Raw genomic sequence first — 19833 nt, forward strand, 5'->3', positions numbered from 1 at the left:
AAAGATAAATCTCGAAGTGCTGTGAACTGGTCAAATCGCCACATATGCAAAGCCATTGGCAAGTTAGTTTCTCATTTTTCAGCTGTGCAGTTTTACTTTGGTTCAAAATTTCCTTCAGTGAAGTGGAATTTTACAATGTTATTAAAGCATTTATAGTGAAAACCATTGCCCACTAACAGTTACAAGTTTCTTATAAACTATGAACTTCAATTGCCCATGTTAAGACTTTAAAGTATACAAGCTCAGGACATAATTGTGGTGTATTTATAATTATGAGTCTAGTTCATAGGTACACAGCTATGTCTTTATCAGTATAGAGAACAAAACATGACATGTTTTGGAAAAACATTAGGACTATATTGTAGCATTTCTAGCCAGTATGTTGTATGCAAAAGTCTAGAGGAGTCATTTAAGGACTGCCTTAACCAATAGTGAACACTTTCCACATCCATGGGGGCTGTCCTGCCAATTTGCCCAGTAATTGCACATGCACTTGCTAACCTGAGGCAAGGAGAGCACCAGTGAATCCCACCCAAACCCCCACCAACCTCCCCCCAGCTAGCTTCTAAGACCAAAAGTCCTTAAACAGAAAAGAAAAAACACTGCAGACTGATGATCTCTTAGATCCTTGCTGGCAGAGATAGATGTGGCAGTGGCATACTATGAAGGTGACCTTTATGCTCTAAGAAAAGTTCCTTCTCAGCAGGTGTCCCCATGGGAGCTTTGCCTTTAGTTTTGATGACACTTCTGTGTTTTTATGGGTTCAACTGGGACAGAAACTTGAGTTCACTTTTCGAGACATTTACCATGTTGAAGCGAGTGAGTAAAGACATTCAATTCTCAGCCACTTTTAATGGTCTCAGAAAATTCAAAGCATCTGTATACAATTTTAAAGAGAAAAGGCAATGATTGATTGGAAGAAAACCAAGTTTCATAGATAACATATCCCAATGTCCAAAAACTTGAAGATGTAAAGTTACTGGTTTGAAAGACTTCCATATTTGCCTGGCATTTGGGAAGACATAGGAAGTTGAGCCATTGTAAACTTAAAGCTGAAAAACTCAAAGCTTAGAGAGCTTCCAAGACAGGAAAGAGATTGTTTCATGACTGAGATGTTGTTTAAGACTATAAGGCCAGAAGGAATCACATTGACATTGAATCTAGGTTTTTCCCAAGGTGGGAGATTCCATAAGGTTCCTATGAGGGGATCCCTAGGATGCTGAGTATCTCTGCACTCAGATATGAAGTGATGTCTCTGGGCCCCAGGATGCAGTGGACCCTGGCAATCATTGGACTTGTTAATCCTGTTCCTCCTCAGTGACCTACTTCACTTTGGCCGGAGACAATCCCTCTTTGAAGTTAAAATAAGTCGATCTATTTTTGGTCTTTGTAGCAGACATTAAGAAATCTCAGGTTCTGTTGAGGTCAAGTGGTTCTCACATGGCCCCTGACTTGCCCTCAGCTTGCTTCTTCTACAGGGTCAGCAGTCTGGCTTGTCAGCCTCACCTCTGTTCAGATGTGGAAGGTGAAGTGCCTCAAGCCTGACATGTCCACATGCCCGAGAAGGCCTCACCTCTTGCTGGGTGATGGGACACTGTCCTTTACAGGAAGGCCCTCTGTGACCTGTTGATCAGCAGAGAGGATTGTGCTGTCAACTGTGGCTCTAGACTTACCCAAGTCTAGATCTAGACTTGGATCTAGACCAAAGCAATTGGTTTGACAGACAGACTCTTCCTTACCTGGAACCCAATTTCAATTCTCAAGCAGCATGTGTTAGTAGTTACCAAACATGATTCAGTTTGGTTCCTCAAGATTCTGTGCTCAGTTATTGGAATTTCAGGCTATAGAAATGCAGAGCAGGCAGGGAAGTAAGCATGGAGGCTACCTGTAAATTACCTCCACTAAATCCATGTCTGAGATAGTTCAAGCATAGGCCTAGCATGTGTGAAGGCTCTGAGCTTGGTCCCACATAAACTACCAAGACTCCCAGGTATTCTGCTAGTCTCAATCAGGCCTGTTCCTAGGGCCTTTACATCTCTGGGAGAGTTTGCACTCCCCTAGTACCATTAGGAAAAGGGCCCTAAAACATTTTATTCTTCTTAGCTAACAAGAGCCACATAAATAACTTTGTTTTCTAAAAGAAATACAAAAGGATGTCCAGTAAATTGATAACCATTTTGTTTTAGTCCCTGTAAATATGCCCCCCAAACAAAACAAATTTGTAGTCTTCTAAATTGGCATCTTTTTTTAGGGGGTCTATTCGATGACTAGATATGGGAACCAAGTGTTTTTCTCTTTTCACTGAAAAATTAAACATGTTTTAGAAAATGTATAATTTCACAGCAGTTCTTTTTCTTTTATACATTTCTACCCCAGAATCTGAGTTGATGATTTGAACCTTCAGTCCAAACTCATCAGTAGAGCATTAGTTGCTTACTTAGCTGACTTACTGTGTCCATTCCCATGGCAAGTAGTGTGGGACCTTTCTCCTTCACTCCCCTTCCAATCTTCTCTAGTCCTGTTCATGATTTAGTGTAGGGCAGTACTAACCTAATACACACATTTGCTTTTATAACATATATGATTAGTGCTGGCGTGGTAAAACCATTTGGCTTGTGGTTTTGGCTGGTCTACACTGTGTGGAATGAGTGCACTTGAGCCTGGCCTATGGACAATTTCCTCCAGAGAAACTCATTCCATTGGACATGACACAAAGCAGCATATTAGAAAAAGTGACTTGGCAAGAGGTTCTTTATTACAACTAAATTGTCATTATTGATCTTTAACCACCTAATTATTTAAAGTTCCCCCCCTATTTTAATATATTCCCATATCCTTTGGTGAAATTAATCATCTTACACATTAGACTTCTTTCCCAAAAACTAAAATCCCATTCAAGTTGACCATTACAGTGGTGAGTTAGGACTGATATTCACTCCTGCTTCAGTGACAACAGGCTAGTAAACCAAGCTAGCACTCTTGATGACCTTAAAAAAGAAGAACATTCCTGGTCTTTTTCTTTTTTCTTTTCTTCTTCTTCTTTTTTCTTTTTATGTTTTGGGGACACACTCTACAACACTCAGAGGTTACTCCTGGCTCTGCACTCAGAATGACTCTTGGCTGGCTAGGGACCATATAGGATGCCAGGAGTTGAACCAGGGTCTGTCCCAGGTTGTTTAAGTGCAAGGCAAATGTCCTACCGCTGTGCTATCTCTCTGGCCCAGCATTCCTATTCTTATTGTGGCCATCCTTACGAAGGCTGATTCCCAATCATTGAAACATTTAATCATTGAGTCCATTTAATGAGAAGGGGAGAGAACAGGCTAATGGTGTAAACACCAAATAAAATAAATTATGCTGCTGTTTAGTATGAGTTTCCTTGGGATCTCTGTCACCGGATGTGTGAGCATGCATGAGCTTCTGATGGAAGACAGACACAGACTACATGAAAATGACCGTGACACCCTAACCAGACATGCTCTTCCAACAGTTTGCAACATTTCCTCTTTGTTTTAACCTGTAGGAAGAAGGAGGATTTACAGATGATAGTGCCATTTCTAATCTGCTTTGGGTAAGCCTGACTCTAACACTGGTGTACTCTAGACCCTAGTAGTCCATTATTTCTTCCCACATGCAATTCTGGTTTTAGATGATTCATTTGGTAGCCTCATTGTCTTCAGGTGAGATACCCACTGTCCTGAATGGAGAGAGCTGTTGTTTCTTTAACTTAAAAATTGTGAAAGTTAAAGTTTAATACTTCAGATAAAAATTACAGGTCCCTTCTGCATAACTGAACATCTTATATAAAGGGTAGTAATGGTGTCATTAATTTATTTAAGAACTGCACAAAACTGATTCGATGGAATCTACTGTGCTTATGTAGGTTTATTGTAGCACTCAAAAACAAAAAAGTAAGACCCCTCTTAAAAATTACTGAAATTAGGGGTCGGAATGGTGGTGCAAGTGGTAAGGCATCTGCCTTGCCTGTGTTAGCTTAGGACAGACTGTGGTTTGCTCCTCCAGTGTCCCATATGGTCCTCTCAGCCAGGAGCGATTTCTGAGTGCATAGCCAGGAGTAACCCCTGAGCATCAACAGGTGTGGCCCAAAAACAAAAAAAAAATTACTGAAATTGCAATGAGTAAATTAACATTGTTAGATAAATGATGGTTTGTCTGTCTTTCCTTCTACCCACCCTGCTCTGATAAATCTCTTTCTACCTCTAATCCTCTTGCTTTGCTCTGTAGGAACCTGTATATGCTTCTACTTATTCTCCTGCTATACCTGCTGCCCATAAATACCTGTCTTTTGTATCTATTAATCAGGTGAGGAAACACCTATGGTATTAAGTCTCATTGCAATTTCCAAGCCATAGGGAAGAAATTGTTTCATGTATGAAAGTTCTTTGCTATGTATAGTGTGTGTATGTGTGTGTGTGTGTGTGTTGCTACATGGTTTAATCAATTTTTCTTATAATCAGGTTAGTCCCACCTTTCCTATCCTTGGTTCAGTCTGGCACTGGTAGTTAATAGTGGTAATTCACCTCAATTCCTTACCCATGTTGTCTCTTTTAGCTTGATCAGGTAGGAGGATGGATAAGGAGAAAGGTGAGATACATTGAGAAATAGGCCCCACATACATATGTTGACTACAGTGGCACCACTGAAATGTGGATACACAGATCTCCTTTGCTCTTTGGTCCTCATAGGCTGTGTCATTTCTGAACTTCACCTTAGGAGACACTGGGCCAGAGCAATGAAACTGTTGGCACATACTCATAATAACATTTAGAGCAAAGCTGCCCATAATTGTTTTAGATTCCCCATGTAGAGAAAAATCTGTGAAGAATGACTGCTGCCAATTTGCCATGTGTCAGGCTCTGCTCCCCACTCTGTCTATGGGATCTCCTCTGGCCACTTCCGGTTCAGTCTTCTGATTGATCTCCAGGATGGAGAAACACCTCTCTGGTGGCCTCTCACTAAAATGTCAGTATTACAGTTTGTTCCTTAAGGAGACAAGACTGAATAGGACAACAAAGGATGTTGGGGTGCTGCCTGAGATGGGTGTCAACTAGGTCCTCCTGTTATCAATCTGGCCTCCTCATATTTATTTCTCTTTGAGTTGACATTTCCCTTCATGTTTTGTGAGAATGTGGCCCACGCATAGCCAGCTAATGTCTACCCTGAAAATATCTAGGATAAACTAGTTCATCATCAAGGGAGGGAATATGAGTTATTCCTTCTAGATTTACCCTTCTAGATAAATCAGTGTTAAACTTTTTATTTTCAGTGTTAAACTTTAAGAGAAAAGATTGCTGAATTCATTAAATGTATAAATATATTTTGCATATAAAAACACTTCTTTTTTATAGATATTTTAGAACAGTTTTAGGTCCACAACAAAACTGAGCAGAGAGGCTAGGGATTTTCATATAATCTCTCCAGGGCCACACATGCTGTATCAAAATGGTGCATTTGTTACAACTCAAGCACTTCTGTTGATGTGTCATTACTACCCAAAGTTCATAGCTTACATTTGGTGTTGTATGTTTACTGGATATTGACAAATTTATATTAACTTGTATTCATCATAAAATTATATGGGATGGTTTAATACCCTAAAACTTATCCACATTCCATTCAGCCTTTCTCTCTCTCTCTCTATCTATCTATCTATCTATCTATCTATCTATCTATCTCTCTCTCTCTCTGTCTCTGTCTCTCTCTGTCTCTGTCTCTCTCTATCTCTCTCTATCTCTCTCTCCCCCCCCCAAGTTTTGGCAATAACTGATTTTCTTTTACTATCTCAGTCTTTTCAGATACTTTTGCAAGTAGTTAATCTAGCATCATTTATCAGATATTTATCAGGCACTATATATAATTACGCTTCTTAGTCAGAATTTTAGTGAAGTACATATGGCAAAACTTAATTGACTATATTTGTTTTGGTCTTATTTTTAGACTGTTCATTCCATTGAGCTATATTTTTTTTTTGTCCTGCTTTGGTTTTTCACCAATATTGTAATAGCTTAACTACTGTAGCTTTCTCGTATATTTTGTAGTTGGGTAATTTCAATCTTCTGACTTGTTCATTAGAATCTTAGAATTGCTGAATAATCTGCTAATCCAGTTTTGTGGACTTTTTTTTGGGGGGGGGGTGACCACACCTAGGTGTTTAGAAGCAACTCCTAATTCTATTCTTGCGAGTTACTCCCAGTAGTGCTCTGGAAATTACATGGTACCAGGAATCAAACCTAGACCTTCCATATGCAAAGCCCTCAGCCCATTGAGCTATCCTTCCATTCCTGCATCTCCAAATGAACTTTAGATCAATTGTATTAATATTCACAAAATCACTTGCTGAAAGTTAAAATGGAGTTGCATTGGTTCAGTAGATCAAGTTAGGAATAACTGGCATCTTAACAACACTGTATCTTTATCTTCCTATCCATAAACATGGAATGTTTCTCCACATGTTTATAAATTTAAAAAATAACACATATGAGAGATAAACTGCATTTTATCACTTCAAAATTTTTATATTTTTGCTTTTTGGAAGTTTTTCCCAGGTGGCCTTTCTGTATCAATTCTATGGCACTCACTTGTCAGTACTCTTAAACACTTATCCCCCAGCAATGACAGGGACATAGTCAATTATGTAAAGGCTCCCAGAAGAAAATCAAGCACTGAAACATCAGACAAGTTCTGTGTAAATATGTTCCCTCTCTCTGTCTCTACACTTTATTTTTCCTTCCTCATGTACCTCTGGGCTGTACCAGAATACAATGTTCTTTTTCAATTCCCTCTCCTCTTCATCTTAGATGCTGGTAGACAGTGTTTTGAGATCCAAAGTTTCTTATTTTCTTCAGGCCACTTGAGGCTGTGGGCACTGACAGATTAAAATGACTTTAATTAAGGAGGCAGCAGAGTTAAATTTTTCTGAACAATACAAAGAATTCTAACTGGTGATAACAGGTTTGAAAAATGAGTCATGATTTTGACCCTTCATCTCATTTTTGTTCAATTTAACATGGATTTGTATCATTTCTTTGCATAATTTAGTTTAACCAGATATGAATTGGGTGAAAATTTTAAGTTACTTCACAGTGATTTCTGTACGTAAAGCAGTTGTGGGAGAATTTTACCTTTAATCTGCACTAGTCCTGGAGATAAAGGTTAGTTATATGTTGTACCACCTTCTTATGCCAGGAACAGTGAGTGAGTTTTGCAGTGCAAATTTTTCAGTGGGTGTTTTTTTAAAAAATCCATCAGGAACAACATGGTATCCAAAAACATTTGTTGTTGTTGTTGTTGTTGTTGTGCCACACCAGGCAGCTCTGAGGAATTACTCCTGGTTTTGCACTCAGAAATCACTTCTGGCAGGCTCGGGGGACCATATTGGAAGCCGAGAATCAAACCTGGATTAGCCATGTGCAAGGCAAAATCTTTACCTGCTGTATTATCACTCCAGTCCAACAAAAAAAATTTTTGTGTTCTAAAAATGTTAGAGTCTTTGCACAGTTTTGAACTGTTTCCCACAGGTTTTTGGCTAAACCCATGACTGTTGTTCCTTTACTACATCTCTGCACTTGAAACATCCCTACCCCAAATCTATCTACTTGTGCTCATACATCCAAGTGGCCCATTCTCCTCTCCTGCTCTCCACCTCTCTACAGTGAAATCTGTATTTAAATAGTAAAGAATAGATGGGCTAAAACATCCATCCCCATTTCTGCTCCTCATTCAACCTGGAGAATGACCCAAATTATTATAACCTTCATTCAATAAGGAAACAAAAGTTAGAGGGGAAAACAAAGCAAGACCAAAAACTGAAAGCTAATCTGAAAGTTAACTTACTTTTTCTCATTTTCAATTTTAAAGGTTATGACTTGGCTCAGTTTGTTCCGTGAATAAATAAGCTAAACATTCTTTGTTCCACTAGAAAGCCATGTAAAGTCAAATAGCAGTGATTAGGGGGCCCTGTCCCAAGCCCACCAAATATACAAGTTAGGGAGAAAGAGAAACAAAAGTTTTCATGTTTAACATTGCCATTTAATTATAACATAACTTTGAGGGAAGCAAAAAAATAATTCCTTTATAACATATATATATATATATATATATATGGCAAATGACTAGAAGACTGAAATGCTTACAGAGCTTTATTTTCCTAGAATTCACATTTATTGTGTTCTCATAGGCATGTAGGGAACTTTGTTGCTTTAGGAAATAAAATTGCTGATTTGTGGATACCATTTTTCTGAGTCACAAACCAACCATATACCCACACCCAAACGTTGCAGATATATTACTAAATCTACCAGAGTTAGTGGTGTCTAGATCTTTGAAGAAACAGACTTTCTTGGCACTATATGTTTTATTGAAATATTGTAAGCCAAATGCCATATTGTTTTTATTAAATTTCACTTCAGAATTTTCATTTTCAAGAAAAATATATTCACTTGTTAGAGTTTCGATGAAGCCTTCTTGGCAAGTCAAACTCAACGTTTATTTAAACAGGGCATGTGATTTCGGGCATGGCTTGAAATTCTGGTCATCTTGCCAATCATGGGTGGGAAAGTTAGGAAAAAGGATTTTTAACTTTCTGATAACATGTCATCTGGATAAAGTGTAAAACCTATTGCAATCTGCATGATAGACAGGTCCTTGATGTACCCTTTTCCAGATCTCCCCAATGCTATCTGCTTTCTCCTCCTCCCCCTCTCTTTCTTTCTCAGCACTCTTTCCTCCTTTCTCCTCCTCCCCCTCTCTTTCTTTCTCAGCACTCTTTCCCCCTCACCCCTTCTTTCTCCATTCCTGTTTGGTATCTTTTTGATAGGTGATTTTTCAGATATGGCAATGCTGTTGCCATTATTTTATTTTATTTATTTATTTATTTTGGTTTTTGGGTCCCACCCAGCAGTGCTCAGGGATTATGCTTGGCTCTATGCTCAGAAATCACTCCTGGCAGGCTCGGGGAACCATATGGGATGCCAGGATTCGAACCACCATCCTTCTGCCTTACCTCCATGCTATCTCTCTGGCCCTGCCATTAGTTTATGTGAGGGAAAAAAAAATTGAACGTTCTCAGAATACTAAAATCAGAACCCAGAATCATACCTAATACAAATATCCTGTGTCTGGGGAAGACACACTTCCTGGTTCACAGTCTGTCACTTGCTCTCTAGTGTCCATGTCTATGTGGCAGAAGTGGGCACAGATGCACTCTGGGGACATTTACAGTCATAAAGCTTCTGACCCATTCATGAGCAGTTTGCCCTCATCACCTGCCATAAGCTTATCTACACATACTATCACCTTAAGAATTTGGAGACTTGGGGCTGGAGAGATAACATGGAGGCAAGGTATTTGCCTTGCATACAGAAGGACGGTAGTTCGAATCCCGGAATCCCATATGGTTGCCCTGAGCCTGCCAGGAGTGATTTCTGAGTGTAGAGCCAGGAGTAACCCCTGAGCGCTGCTGGGTGGGAGCCAAAAACCAAAATAATAATAATAATAATAATAATAATAATAATAATAATAATAATAATAATAATAATAATTTGGAGACTACAAGAAGTTTGTTACATATGTCCATACTCTTAAAACAGTGCCCATGCAGAAGAAATTTAACTTGGATGCAATATTTATCTAATCTACTGCCAAAATTTCAATTGTTTATTGTTCCCCAGTAATGTCCCTTTCAGTATCACACATCCATCCCATCTAGAACCCTTGCCTGGATCAGGTATCACATTCAGTTATCTCTAGGAAAAAGATTTTGAACCCAATTTACATTACCGAAGTTCTCGAAAGAACTTGGTCCATACTGATTTGGCTCCAGAAAACTATTATGAATACAGATGTGGTTTCATGCTGCTGATGAAGGAAAGACTCCTTTTCCTCAATGACCCTCCATTACCTCAGAGCATGGGACAGGAGGGCTATACAGGTCTCTGCCTTCTTTCTCCGTGAGTCTGGACACTATTTCCTGTTGGTCCATTAAGGAAAACTAGTTTTCCATGGAGAATTGAACTGTGTAAATGAAAAGAATCACCCGCTGAACCCCTTAGCATATATTTTCTTTAATGTCTTCACTGTGTCTGTGGGCGACTTTGTCGTCACTCTGATGTGCATTGGCTTCTTTCTACTCCTGATTGAGAGAGAGGAAAGGGGAAAACCACTGGAAAACTTTAAGGATAGCTCCTCTGTCCTGTGAAAGAAAGTGCCTGAATGACCTTCTTTGAGGCTAAGATTATGAGGTCAAGGCAAAAACACAGACCCTCCTTTTGTAGGAATGACCTCACAGTGGACAGCAGAGGACAGTACCTTCTGTCCTAAGGAGGATCGTTTTCTTTTTCAACACCACCACCTCCCACACTGCCCTTCTGTTTAGTTCTCTCTTCCCCCAAAGAGAATGGTATAGAAGCAGGAAGGAAAGCAAACCCTGCCTGCTGTGGGACTGCTGGGTTGTCATGGCACTTGATCTTCTTCTCTGGCTGTGTTCCTTTGAACCCTGTGCTCTGCTTCCTTCCTGTGTCCCTTCCATCATGCCAGCTCCATCAGGCCTTCCTCAGGGCCACCTATTTTCCTGGTACCCTGGAGTTCCACCGCACCAGTTTCTCCCCAGTTCTATCAAAATGAGTGCCCAGCAGTGACTTTCCAACTTCAAAATCCCAATGATAAATGTTTGAGAGCATTGTTTTTAAGTAAAAATGATATAAATATATATACATGTCATAGAATCACTGCCACAGTTTTCCACAAGTCCTGTCAGGCTGCAGTTACTACAGCAATCTACAAGTTGCCAGGCTTCTATAGGTTGTAAGCTACAAGTTTGCCTGTTGCTCAGTTGCTGCTTGCCTGCAAGGGCCCAAAGCTGCCAGGGCTGCAAGGATGCAATCTGCAGAGGTCCAAGGCCCAGTGCTGCAAGGCTCACAGGGGCTGGTAGGGCCCAGCTCCTGGGATGCAAAGTTGTAGCAATGCTCATGGAAACTGAGAGAGAGAGAGAGAGAGAGTGAGAGAGAGAGAGGGAGAGGGAGAGAGAGAGAAAGAGGAAAGAGAGAGGAGGGAGGGAGAGAGAGGAAAGAGAGAAGAGGGAGGGGGAGAGAGAGAGACAGAGAGAGAGAAAGAGAGAAAGAGAGACAAAGAAATTGACTGCCAGAAGTAGCCTGGGGAGACTCAGGGTCAAGAGAGAGAGGTAGAGGGATAGATATAAAGCAGGCAGAATCTCTCCATTGCTTTATCTCCAGCCCTCCCAGGCCGAAAGGTGCTACTCTGGTCACTATCCTGGGGATATGTCCAGGGAGCTTTGTCCAGGTTCAACTGTCATTTTGAATTTAACAAGATATATAAACCAGAACAACTTAAAACACTCTATCAGGTTCATGGCATAAAGACCTATCTATTATTTATTTTTTGTGTTACAATGTGTACTTGAGAGGCCGAAGAGATAGCACAGTGGTAAGGGCAGTTTGCCTTGTACGCAGCTGATCCAGGATCAACAGCAGTTTAAATCCGGTAACCCTTAACCCCGTGCCTGCCAGGAGCGATTTCTGAGCACAAAGCCAGGAGTATAACCCCTGGGCACTGCCAGGTGTGATCCAAAGCCTAAAAAAAATAAAATGTGTACTTGAGTGTTTCAGTGTTTCAAACCATAAACTGGAAGAAAAAGTGTACACTTGGAGTTTCAGGATTCTTGGTGGTAAGCTCTAAACCAAGCTGGAAAGAAGAAAGTCAAGTCTATGTCTGATAGTGGAGGATCATTTCAGACAATGTGGCTCTCTTTGGTATTTGTGTGGGTTTTTTTCCACTCACAAAATGCTTTCGACTAACTTCACATCTGTCCTTTCCTCTCTTGCCATTTCCCTGGTGCCTCCTATAAACAGCGGGTGACGGAAAGCCGGGAGAGCCAAATGACTATTGAAGAGAGAAAGCACCTTATCACTGTGAGAGAAGAAGCCTGGAAAACAAAAGGCAAAGGAGCAGCCAATGACTCCACCCAGTTTACAGTGGCTGGCAGGATGGTGAAGAAAGGTCAGTGTGCACGTCTGTACATGTCTTTTTGTGTCTGTGCATGTTTCTGTGTGTCTGTGCACAAGCTCTTGCACTGTGCTTGCTTGGGCATGTGTGAAATAAAGCCCATTCACTTCATTTACTGTGTTTCCACACCCAGGCAGATGGGTCTGATGAAGGTAGGGTAGCTGCAAAGAATTAATAAACTAAGCCAGTCAGGAGAGAGTCATGAAGTCAGTTTGCTTTTCATCTCTGCCTGCCAAAGCCAAATTGCTGTAGGCTTAAAGGAAAAAGGAAAATAGGGGAACATCTTTGTTTTGGGTTAATAGCTGGTTGTCATCTTACAAATCCACTTTTTCTGTTCAAAACAAAACAACAACAAAACCTGAGAAAGGCTACAAAAGTTTTGTTCTACTTTTCTCTGCCAGAGGCGGGAACCCCAGATAAGAATTTATAATAAAAATGGTTGTTATTTTTCATAGGTACAGTAAAAATGGACTGTAAAAGTATCAAAGTTTAGATTGTATATACCATTCTCAAAACAATCAGTTTTCCATACCTTTGTCTTATACATATTACAAAAATTTTTCACAAACTTCTCTGAAACATAAGCATTAGAACCTTTCTGCAGGTATATTTAATTTGAAAATTCTTAAATATTCTTTTTTTTTTTTTTTTTTTTTTTGGTTTTTGGGCCACACCCTGTGAGGCTCAGGGGTTACTCCTGGCTATGCGCTCAGAAGTTGCTCCTGGCTTCTTGGGGGACCATATGGGACGCCAGGGGATCGAACCGCGGTCCGTCCTAGGCTAGCGCAGGCAAGGCAGGCACCTTACCTCCGGCGCCACCGCCTACACCAAGCCCTGTAATAGGATCTATAGCATCAAAGTTCCTTTTCCATAAACTTCTCAAAACAAAATCATAAAAATGTTTCTGCAGATATATATATATATATTTATATATACAGTTTGAAAATAAGTTTGCTAACATATTCTTATAATGAGCACTGTAATAGGAGTCTAATATCCAAGTTTTTTTGTTTGTTTGTTTTTTGTTTTTGGGTCACACCCGGCAACTCTCAGGGGTTACTCCTGGCTCTATGCTCAGAAATCGCTCCTGGAAGGCTTGGGAGACCATATGGGATGCCGGAATTCGAACCATAATTCTTTTGCATGCAAGGCAAAACGCCTTACCTCCATGCTATCTCTCCAGCCCCTCCAAGTCCCTTTTTCATTGCTTTCAGTGGACAAAGACATTAGAACATTTTTTGCTGACATAATTTGAGAATAAGTTGCTACTTAATATACACAATCAAGCATCATAGCAATTGGGAAACATTCTCAGTTGGATACCTGAGAACCATTAAAAATCTAACAGCATTATACATTTCCCCAGAACTATGCAAACTAAAATTAAGCGACTAAAGTTGGATACAAAATTTTCTGTTTACATTGGGGCATAGAACAAAAGAGTAGCTATTAAAATCTATACAGATAGAACACACAGTTTAGCCAACAATATAATGACTGATGCAAATAGGGTCAAGAGATTAACCTAGGAGAAATTTGAAGGAGGTTCTGAAAGCAGCTTCTCCTCAACTGGGGTTTGGCTGGGCTTGAATTCTCCATCTTCTCTTTCTGTAGTAGGCCACTGAGGTCTACTGGGACAGAAAGGCCTTCGGTTCCTGAACTGGAATCTGGGTGGGGGGAACCCGCTCATTTTCCTGCTGTTGGTGCCCCTCCATTGGAGCTTTCTCTTTGTCTTTTACCCCATCAGTGATTTTAATAAGCAGCTGCAGTTTGGGTGGCTGAGGTCCTCGTACAAGGACCTTTGGTAGAAAAAAGGCAGTGGGCCATAGCCTCTGGGATGCTTCTCAGAGTCTTTAGCCCCCTCCCCTTCACTGCCTGCTTCTGTCCTACATGAAGGGGTCTCTACCATTTTCAGAACAGGGTCCATGTGCACGAATTTTCTGGTGAAGGACACTGAACACTCTGTCCAGTTTAAGGAGTCTGTTACGGTGATTATCTACCAGAGGGTCAAATCACTCACCCTTGTTGGTGTTTTCTTGGGTCCTTGGGTCCTTGTTTGGATGTCAGTTGTAAAATAAATTTCACATGTTGTGAAATCACCCCACATATTGTGTTTCCACCCCTAGGTGAATGGTTCTGATGAAGCTAAGATAGCCGCAATGAATTAATAAATAAGCCAGTCAGGAGAGAGTCATGAAGTCAGTCTACTTTTTGCCTATGGTATCTCTACTTGCCAAAGCCAAACTGCTCTTCCTTTATTCTCCAGAACAAAATTCACCAGGGCCGAGCAGGGTAGAGTGATCCAGATGGGCTTTTACATATCAAAGGGTAGGCTTAAAGGAAAGACCTTTGTTTGGGGTTAATAACTTGGTGTCATCTTACTGATATGAGGATTCATGAGAAACAGGGCACAATTAGTGAATTTTTTTGTTTTGTTTTGTTTTTGGGCCACATCCGGCGGTGCTCAGGGGTTACTCCTGGCTGTCTGCTCAGAAATAGCTCCTGGCAGGCATGGGGGACCATATGGGACACCAGATTTCGAACCAACCACCTTTGGTCCTGGATCGGCTGCTTGCAAGGCAAACGCCGCTGTGCTATCTCTCCGGGCCCATTTAGTGAATTTTTTAAAGATCCAACTATAGTCTTTTTTCTTAGTCCTTAATCTACTGAAGTTTTATAGCCATTAGGGAATAGTTTATATGAGCTCTTTCTAGTGAAAAACTTCATAAATAACCCCACTTTCAAGTGTACGAGGCATAATTTAATTAGCTAAATTTCAAAACTTGGCCCTTTGGAAATTGAGCATAGGTTTACAAAACAATGGTGAATTTCATTCCTTCCCTATAAATATCTTTGTTATAATTGTTTGTTTGCCATCTGGCAATCAGTTCACCCAAACAATATTCTTTCTCAATGAAAGAGTTTATCTTTTCTCTCCCTTCTAGGGTAGTTCCTTGGTTCCTTTCCAGATACAGAGAGTTCCCTGGCTTACAAAGTCCAGTTTCCAGATATATTTTGTTAACTGTCTAAAAGATGGATCCAAATCCAAGAAAATAACTCTTTCTGCAGAGGGTCACTTTTTTTGCATTTGAGTTCTTCTTAATACTTACTCTTAAAGCTTGTCTCCAAAGATTTATGAGATTGAGTGACATCAGTGGCTTCATAAAACCACCAGAAAGCTTTAATGCTCCATGCCCTGTAATAAGTGATTAAAATTCTGTAATAAGTGATTAAAATTCAAACTCCACTTTTATGCACATACCATTGTGTGCTAAGCTTGTTTTTTTGTTTGTTTGTTTGTTGTTGTTGTTTTTGGTTTTTGGGTCACGCCTGGCAGCACTCAGGGGTTACTCCTGGCTCTGCCCTCAGAAATTGCCCCTGGTAGGCCTGGGGGAACCATATGGAATGCCGAGATTCGAACCACTGACCGTCCTGGGTCAGCTGCATGCAAGGCAAATGCCATACGGCTGTGCTATCTCTCCAGCCCCTGCTAAGCTATTTTCAAACTAATCTCATAAATGATGATAAAGCTTTTCACATTATCAGCTTATGAGTTTATTTCCCTCTTCAAGTCTTTTAGGGCTTTCCCTCTTGAATAGACCTAAAACTGTAGGATTGTAATCATTTGCAGGAGGAAGAAAGGGAAACCCCGTAGATTATATAGTTCTCTTAAATCTTGGTGGAAAATTCTTTCTAGCAAATCTATTCTTAACTAATCATAGCACTGTCAGAAGAGTCCAAGAGTTACTTCATTCAAACAGAATGAGGTAGCATTTGCCATTTGCTCTTGCCCAGATCCTAAATCTGTACAATTATGTTTAACTACTTTAATAGGAATTCCTGTGTCTCAAAACACAGACCCTGGGGATCACATCAGCTTAATAGAATGCAAGTTGAGAACTTGAACCAGATCTTATATCTTTCAACTTTTTCCTGATCTTATAATCAACTCTTTATTAACCCCTCTGCCATCTTCACAAATATAATTTATGGATTTTACACACCCACACCCCCCACTCACACCCACACACTAGCAATCTGTGCTGAAGGTTATGTTCTCTTTTGCAGGTTTGGCCCCTTTTGCAGCTCAGAGTAGCACCATCTCCTAATGGATGAGTTAACTTTTTCAGTTTCTCATTTAAATTAAGTATCGTTATGTTTTAATTTTTTGCTATTTTGCTTTTTGGGTCACACCTGGTGGTGCTCAGTGTTTACTCCTGGCTCTGTGCTCAGAAGTTACTCCTGACAGGCCTTGGGGACCAAATGGGATAAAACCCATTTTCTTGGCTCAGAAAAACCTATAATCTGTCTTGCCTACCTTAGAATTTTCTTCCTTTGTTCCTAGATTCTGTGTTAGAATTAGCAAACACCTCCACACATTGGTTTCTGTGGTACTCCAAGGTTTTTTCTGGTAGAAATAAAAAGTGTGAAAAAATTGCAGAGTTGCTGTTACAGCATGTAGAATTCATTGAAAGAAAGGAATTGGGTTATTTTGTTTGCTTTCAAATTTGGGGGTGAAGTCTAAACCAAAGAAATTCGGGGATTACTCCTGGTAAACTGCCTTCTGCCTTCAAAAATCATTCCTGGAGGGGCTAGAGAGATAGCATGAAGGTAGGGCATTTGCCTTGCATACAGAAGGATGGTGGTTCAAATCCCGGCATTCTCATATGGTCCTCCGAGCCTGCCAGGAGAGATTTCTGAGCGTAGAGCCAGGAGTAACCCCTGAGCTCCACTGGATATGACCCCCCCCAAAAAAAATCATATCTGGAGGTGCTGGGGGGCCACATGGAATGCCAGGGATCTGGTTGGCCTCATGCAAGGCAAGTACATGCTGTACTATCTCTCTGACCCTGTTTTAAGATTTTTAAGAGGTAAGGGAATGCTTTGTTTGGACATTGTGGAATTCGAATCTGCCTGCTCTCCCCCAGCACGAGCTAGTTCTCTCTAGCTGGGAAAGAGATGTCCAACCTCCCCAGAGCTCTCCTACGTGTTTCTCCTAAGTGGGCAGCAGGGGGCGCCCTGACAGTGCTGAGGGCCTAGGTTTCAGTTTGCCTTCTGAGCCAGGCTTACACTCTTTGGACTTCAAAGTTAAGAACTTAATACTTGTGAACTATTCAGGTAGTACTTGTGGTACTGGATTTAACTTATCTTTCACGAAGGCAATTGTAGAAAAAAAAAGCTTTGCCAGTCTGGTACTTGCGATGACCAGGTGTTGACATCATCAAATACATATATGAATATATTGAGAATTATGTCTAGGATTTCACCTAAACTTTGCATTTCACTTTTTGTCCTTAAAATCTATAAGGTTCATCCATAAGGTGCACCACTAGGAATAATTCCTGTGTGCAGAGCCAAGAGTAATTCCTGGGTTTCACTGGGTGTGGCATCCAAACAATCAAAAATAAGTTTATCTAGGATGCATAACAATGGTATCTCTCCAATTCACAAAAAGGAACAAAATCATTCATTTGTCCTTATGCAGGTAATTTGCATTCTCTTGTAGTTGTTCTGCAAGGAGTACTTAAACTGACAACATCATCAAAGAATTTATTACAATCAAATACAAAGAATACTAATATCTCTTTTTGTTTCTTGTAAATGCATCAATTTCCTTTCCAATCACTTTTACTTAAAGTACAGGAAAGCATTCATCTTACTTTTCCATATTCTCAGTAAACAGTTATAAAAATGTATTTCTTCAAAAAGATATGACCTCCCAGCAAACAGAAATGAGTTTAAATTTTCTGTTTTATTTATTGTTATTTTGTTTTGCTTTGTTTGGGGGCCATACCGAGTGATACTAAGGAGTTATTCCTGATTCTATACTCAGGCATCACTCCCGGAGGTGCTCAGGACCAAATGAAGAACTAGGTATTGACCCCCAGGTCAGCCACCTGAGTGGCAAGCACCCTACCCACTGTATTATCTCTCTGGCCCCAGAGTTTAAATTTTCACTCTCGGTATCTTTCCTCTAACAGGGGAGTATTCCTCAAATTATTGCTCACTCTGAATGATACCCTCAAAGACCAGACCACCCCTACCTCACCATGACCACAGAAAACTCACTAGTGCCAGGCCACTTGCCCCCTTGATATAACCCAGCCTGTTCACCATGTCCTCTCTGGGAGATGCTATAAATATACTGTTTCTCTAGGAATTGTGAGCTTGAAGATGACCTTCAAAGTTCACAACTCTTGTGTTCACATACATCTGAGCACTTGAAACACTATCTTCTTTTCCATGTCATGGGTATATTTCTCACATGTCTTCATGAGTCACCATAGAAGTACAATATGTCAGGCAGTGTAATCCCTAGGACAAGAAAATCCTGCCCACCTCTGAAATTATCTCACATTTTCAAGGTACTTACAAATGCACACACACAGACACACACACACAGGTGTGTGTGTGTGTGTGTGCACGCGTGCACAGGCATGCTTGTGGATGGATTGTGATAAAGCTTGTTGCTAAATTTATGTTGGGACTAGCAGAAATTTGGTAGATTCCTGAAGTTTCCCAGAATAATATTGAAGTGCTAAAGGATCATTGTGTGTTTCTTTTGCAGGCTTGGCATCCCCCACAGCCATAACTCCTGTTGCATCCCCACTTAGCAACAAAGCCAGAGGTACCACACCAGTTTCCAAACCTCTAGAAGGTGAGTCACCCAAGTATCTGGGATGTCAGTGTGTGTCTGATCAGAAGAATGCTTGGTGACACACTCATTTATGGTGTCTCCTCGTCTAGATATTGAAGCCAGACCAGACATGCAGTTAGAGTCAGATCTGAAGTTGGACAGGCTGGAAACCTTCCTGAGAAGGTTGAATAACAAAGGTATGGATGGTTATTGGGATTCTTGTTTCATGGGGTAACTGAGGATTCCACCAGAAATCGGCACCTTTCTCAGAATCTCCCAATCCTAATTCTAACAGTTTTTCTAATTTTAACAGTTTTTTTTTTCCTCTTTTAAATTGCCTTCTATATGACTTCACAGTTTAGACTCCTAGCATTGTCTATTATCTTTTTAAAAATAGCCACTACCAAGATTGGGTTCATTGGAGTTGGAGAAACAGTACAGGAGTAAGTGTTCTAGTCTTACTGACCCTAATTCAAATCCCAAGAACACAGATAGTTCCCTAAGCACCACTATGAGAGTCATTCCTGAAAAAAGAACCAGAAACAGCCCTTGAACTTGCTGTGTGTCGCCTTTTATTTAAAAAAATATAAAAATTTTTATTTAAGCACCATGATGATAAGCATGATTATAGTTGGATTTCAGTCATAAACAGAACACCCCCTTCACCAGTGCAACATTCCCACCACCAATGTCCCCCTTTTTTCCCCCCACCCATGCCTGTATTCGAGACAGGCATTCCATTTCTCTCATTCTTTAACACTGTCATGCTAGTTATTAATGCATTTATTTCCCTAACAGCATTTACCACTCTTTGTGGTGAGCTTCAAATTGTGAGCTGGCCCTTCAGGCTTAAAACAAAACAAGCAGGGGCCAAAGAGTATAATAGGTAAAGGTGCTTTCCTTTTACACAGATAATTAGTATTCAATCTAGTACTTCAAATGGTCCCCTGTGTACCACCTGGAGTGACTGCTGAGCAAAGAACCAGGAGGACATTCAGATTATTATATTTAGCACTGGTAGGTGCAATCCAAAAGCCAAAATAAATATAAAAAAAAACTAGGTAGATTACCAATGTGATACTATACTTCTGGAATTTTACTTTTTAACCTTGAATGCAGATTATTATATTTAGACCTGGGACTTTTTGTTACTTTCT

At 40.4% G+C, this 19833-nt stretch overlaps 1 protein-coding gene across 1 annotated transcript in view; it reads left to right on the top strand.

Annotated features, from left to right (window-relative positions):
• Window positions 1-19833, top strand: part of SVIL (supervillin) — a 261406-nt gene that overhangs the window by 203380 nt on the left and 38193 nt on the right. Inside the window, exons 20-22 of the mRNA XM_049777469.1 lie at window positions 11886-12033; window positions 18608-18697; window positions 18787-18873. Of these exons, the coding sequence (XP_049633426.1) occupies window positions 11886-12033; window positions 18608-18697; window positions 18787-18873 (325 nt within the window). The remainder of the gene's footprint in view (window positions 1-11885; window positions 12034-18607; window positions 18698-18786; window positions 18874-19833) is intronic.

This window comes from Suncus etruscus, chromosome 7 (assembly GCF_024139225.1).
Source record: "Suncus etruscus isolate mSunEtr1 chromosome 7, mSunEtr1.pri.cur, whole genome shotgun sequence".
Classification (NCBI taxonomy): Eukaryota; Metazoa; Chordata; class Mammalia; order Eulipotyphla; family Soricidae; genus Suncus; species Suncus etruscus.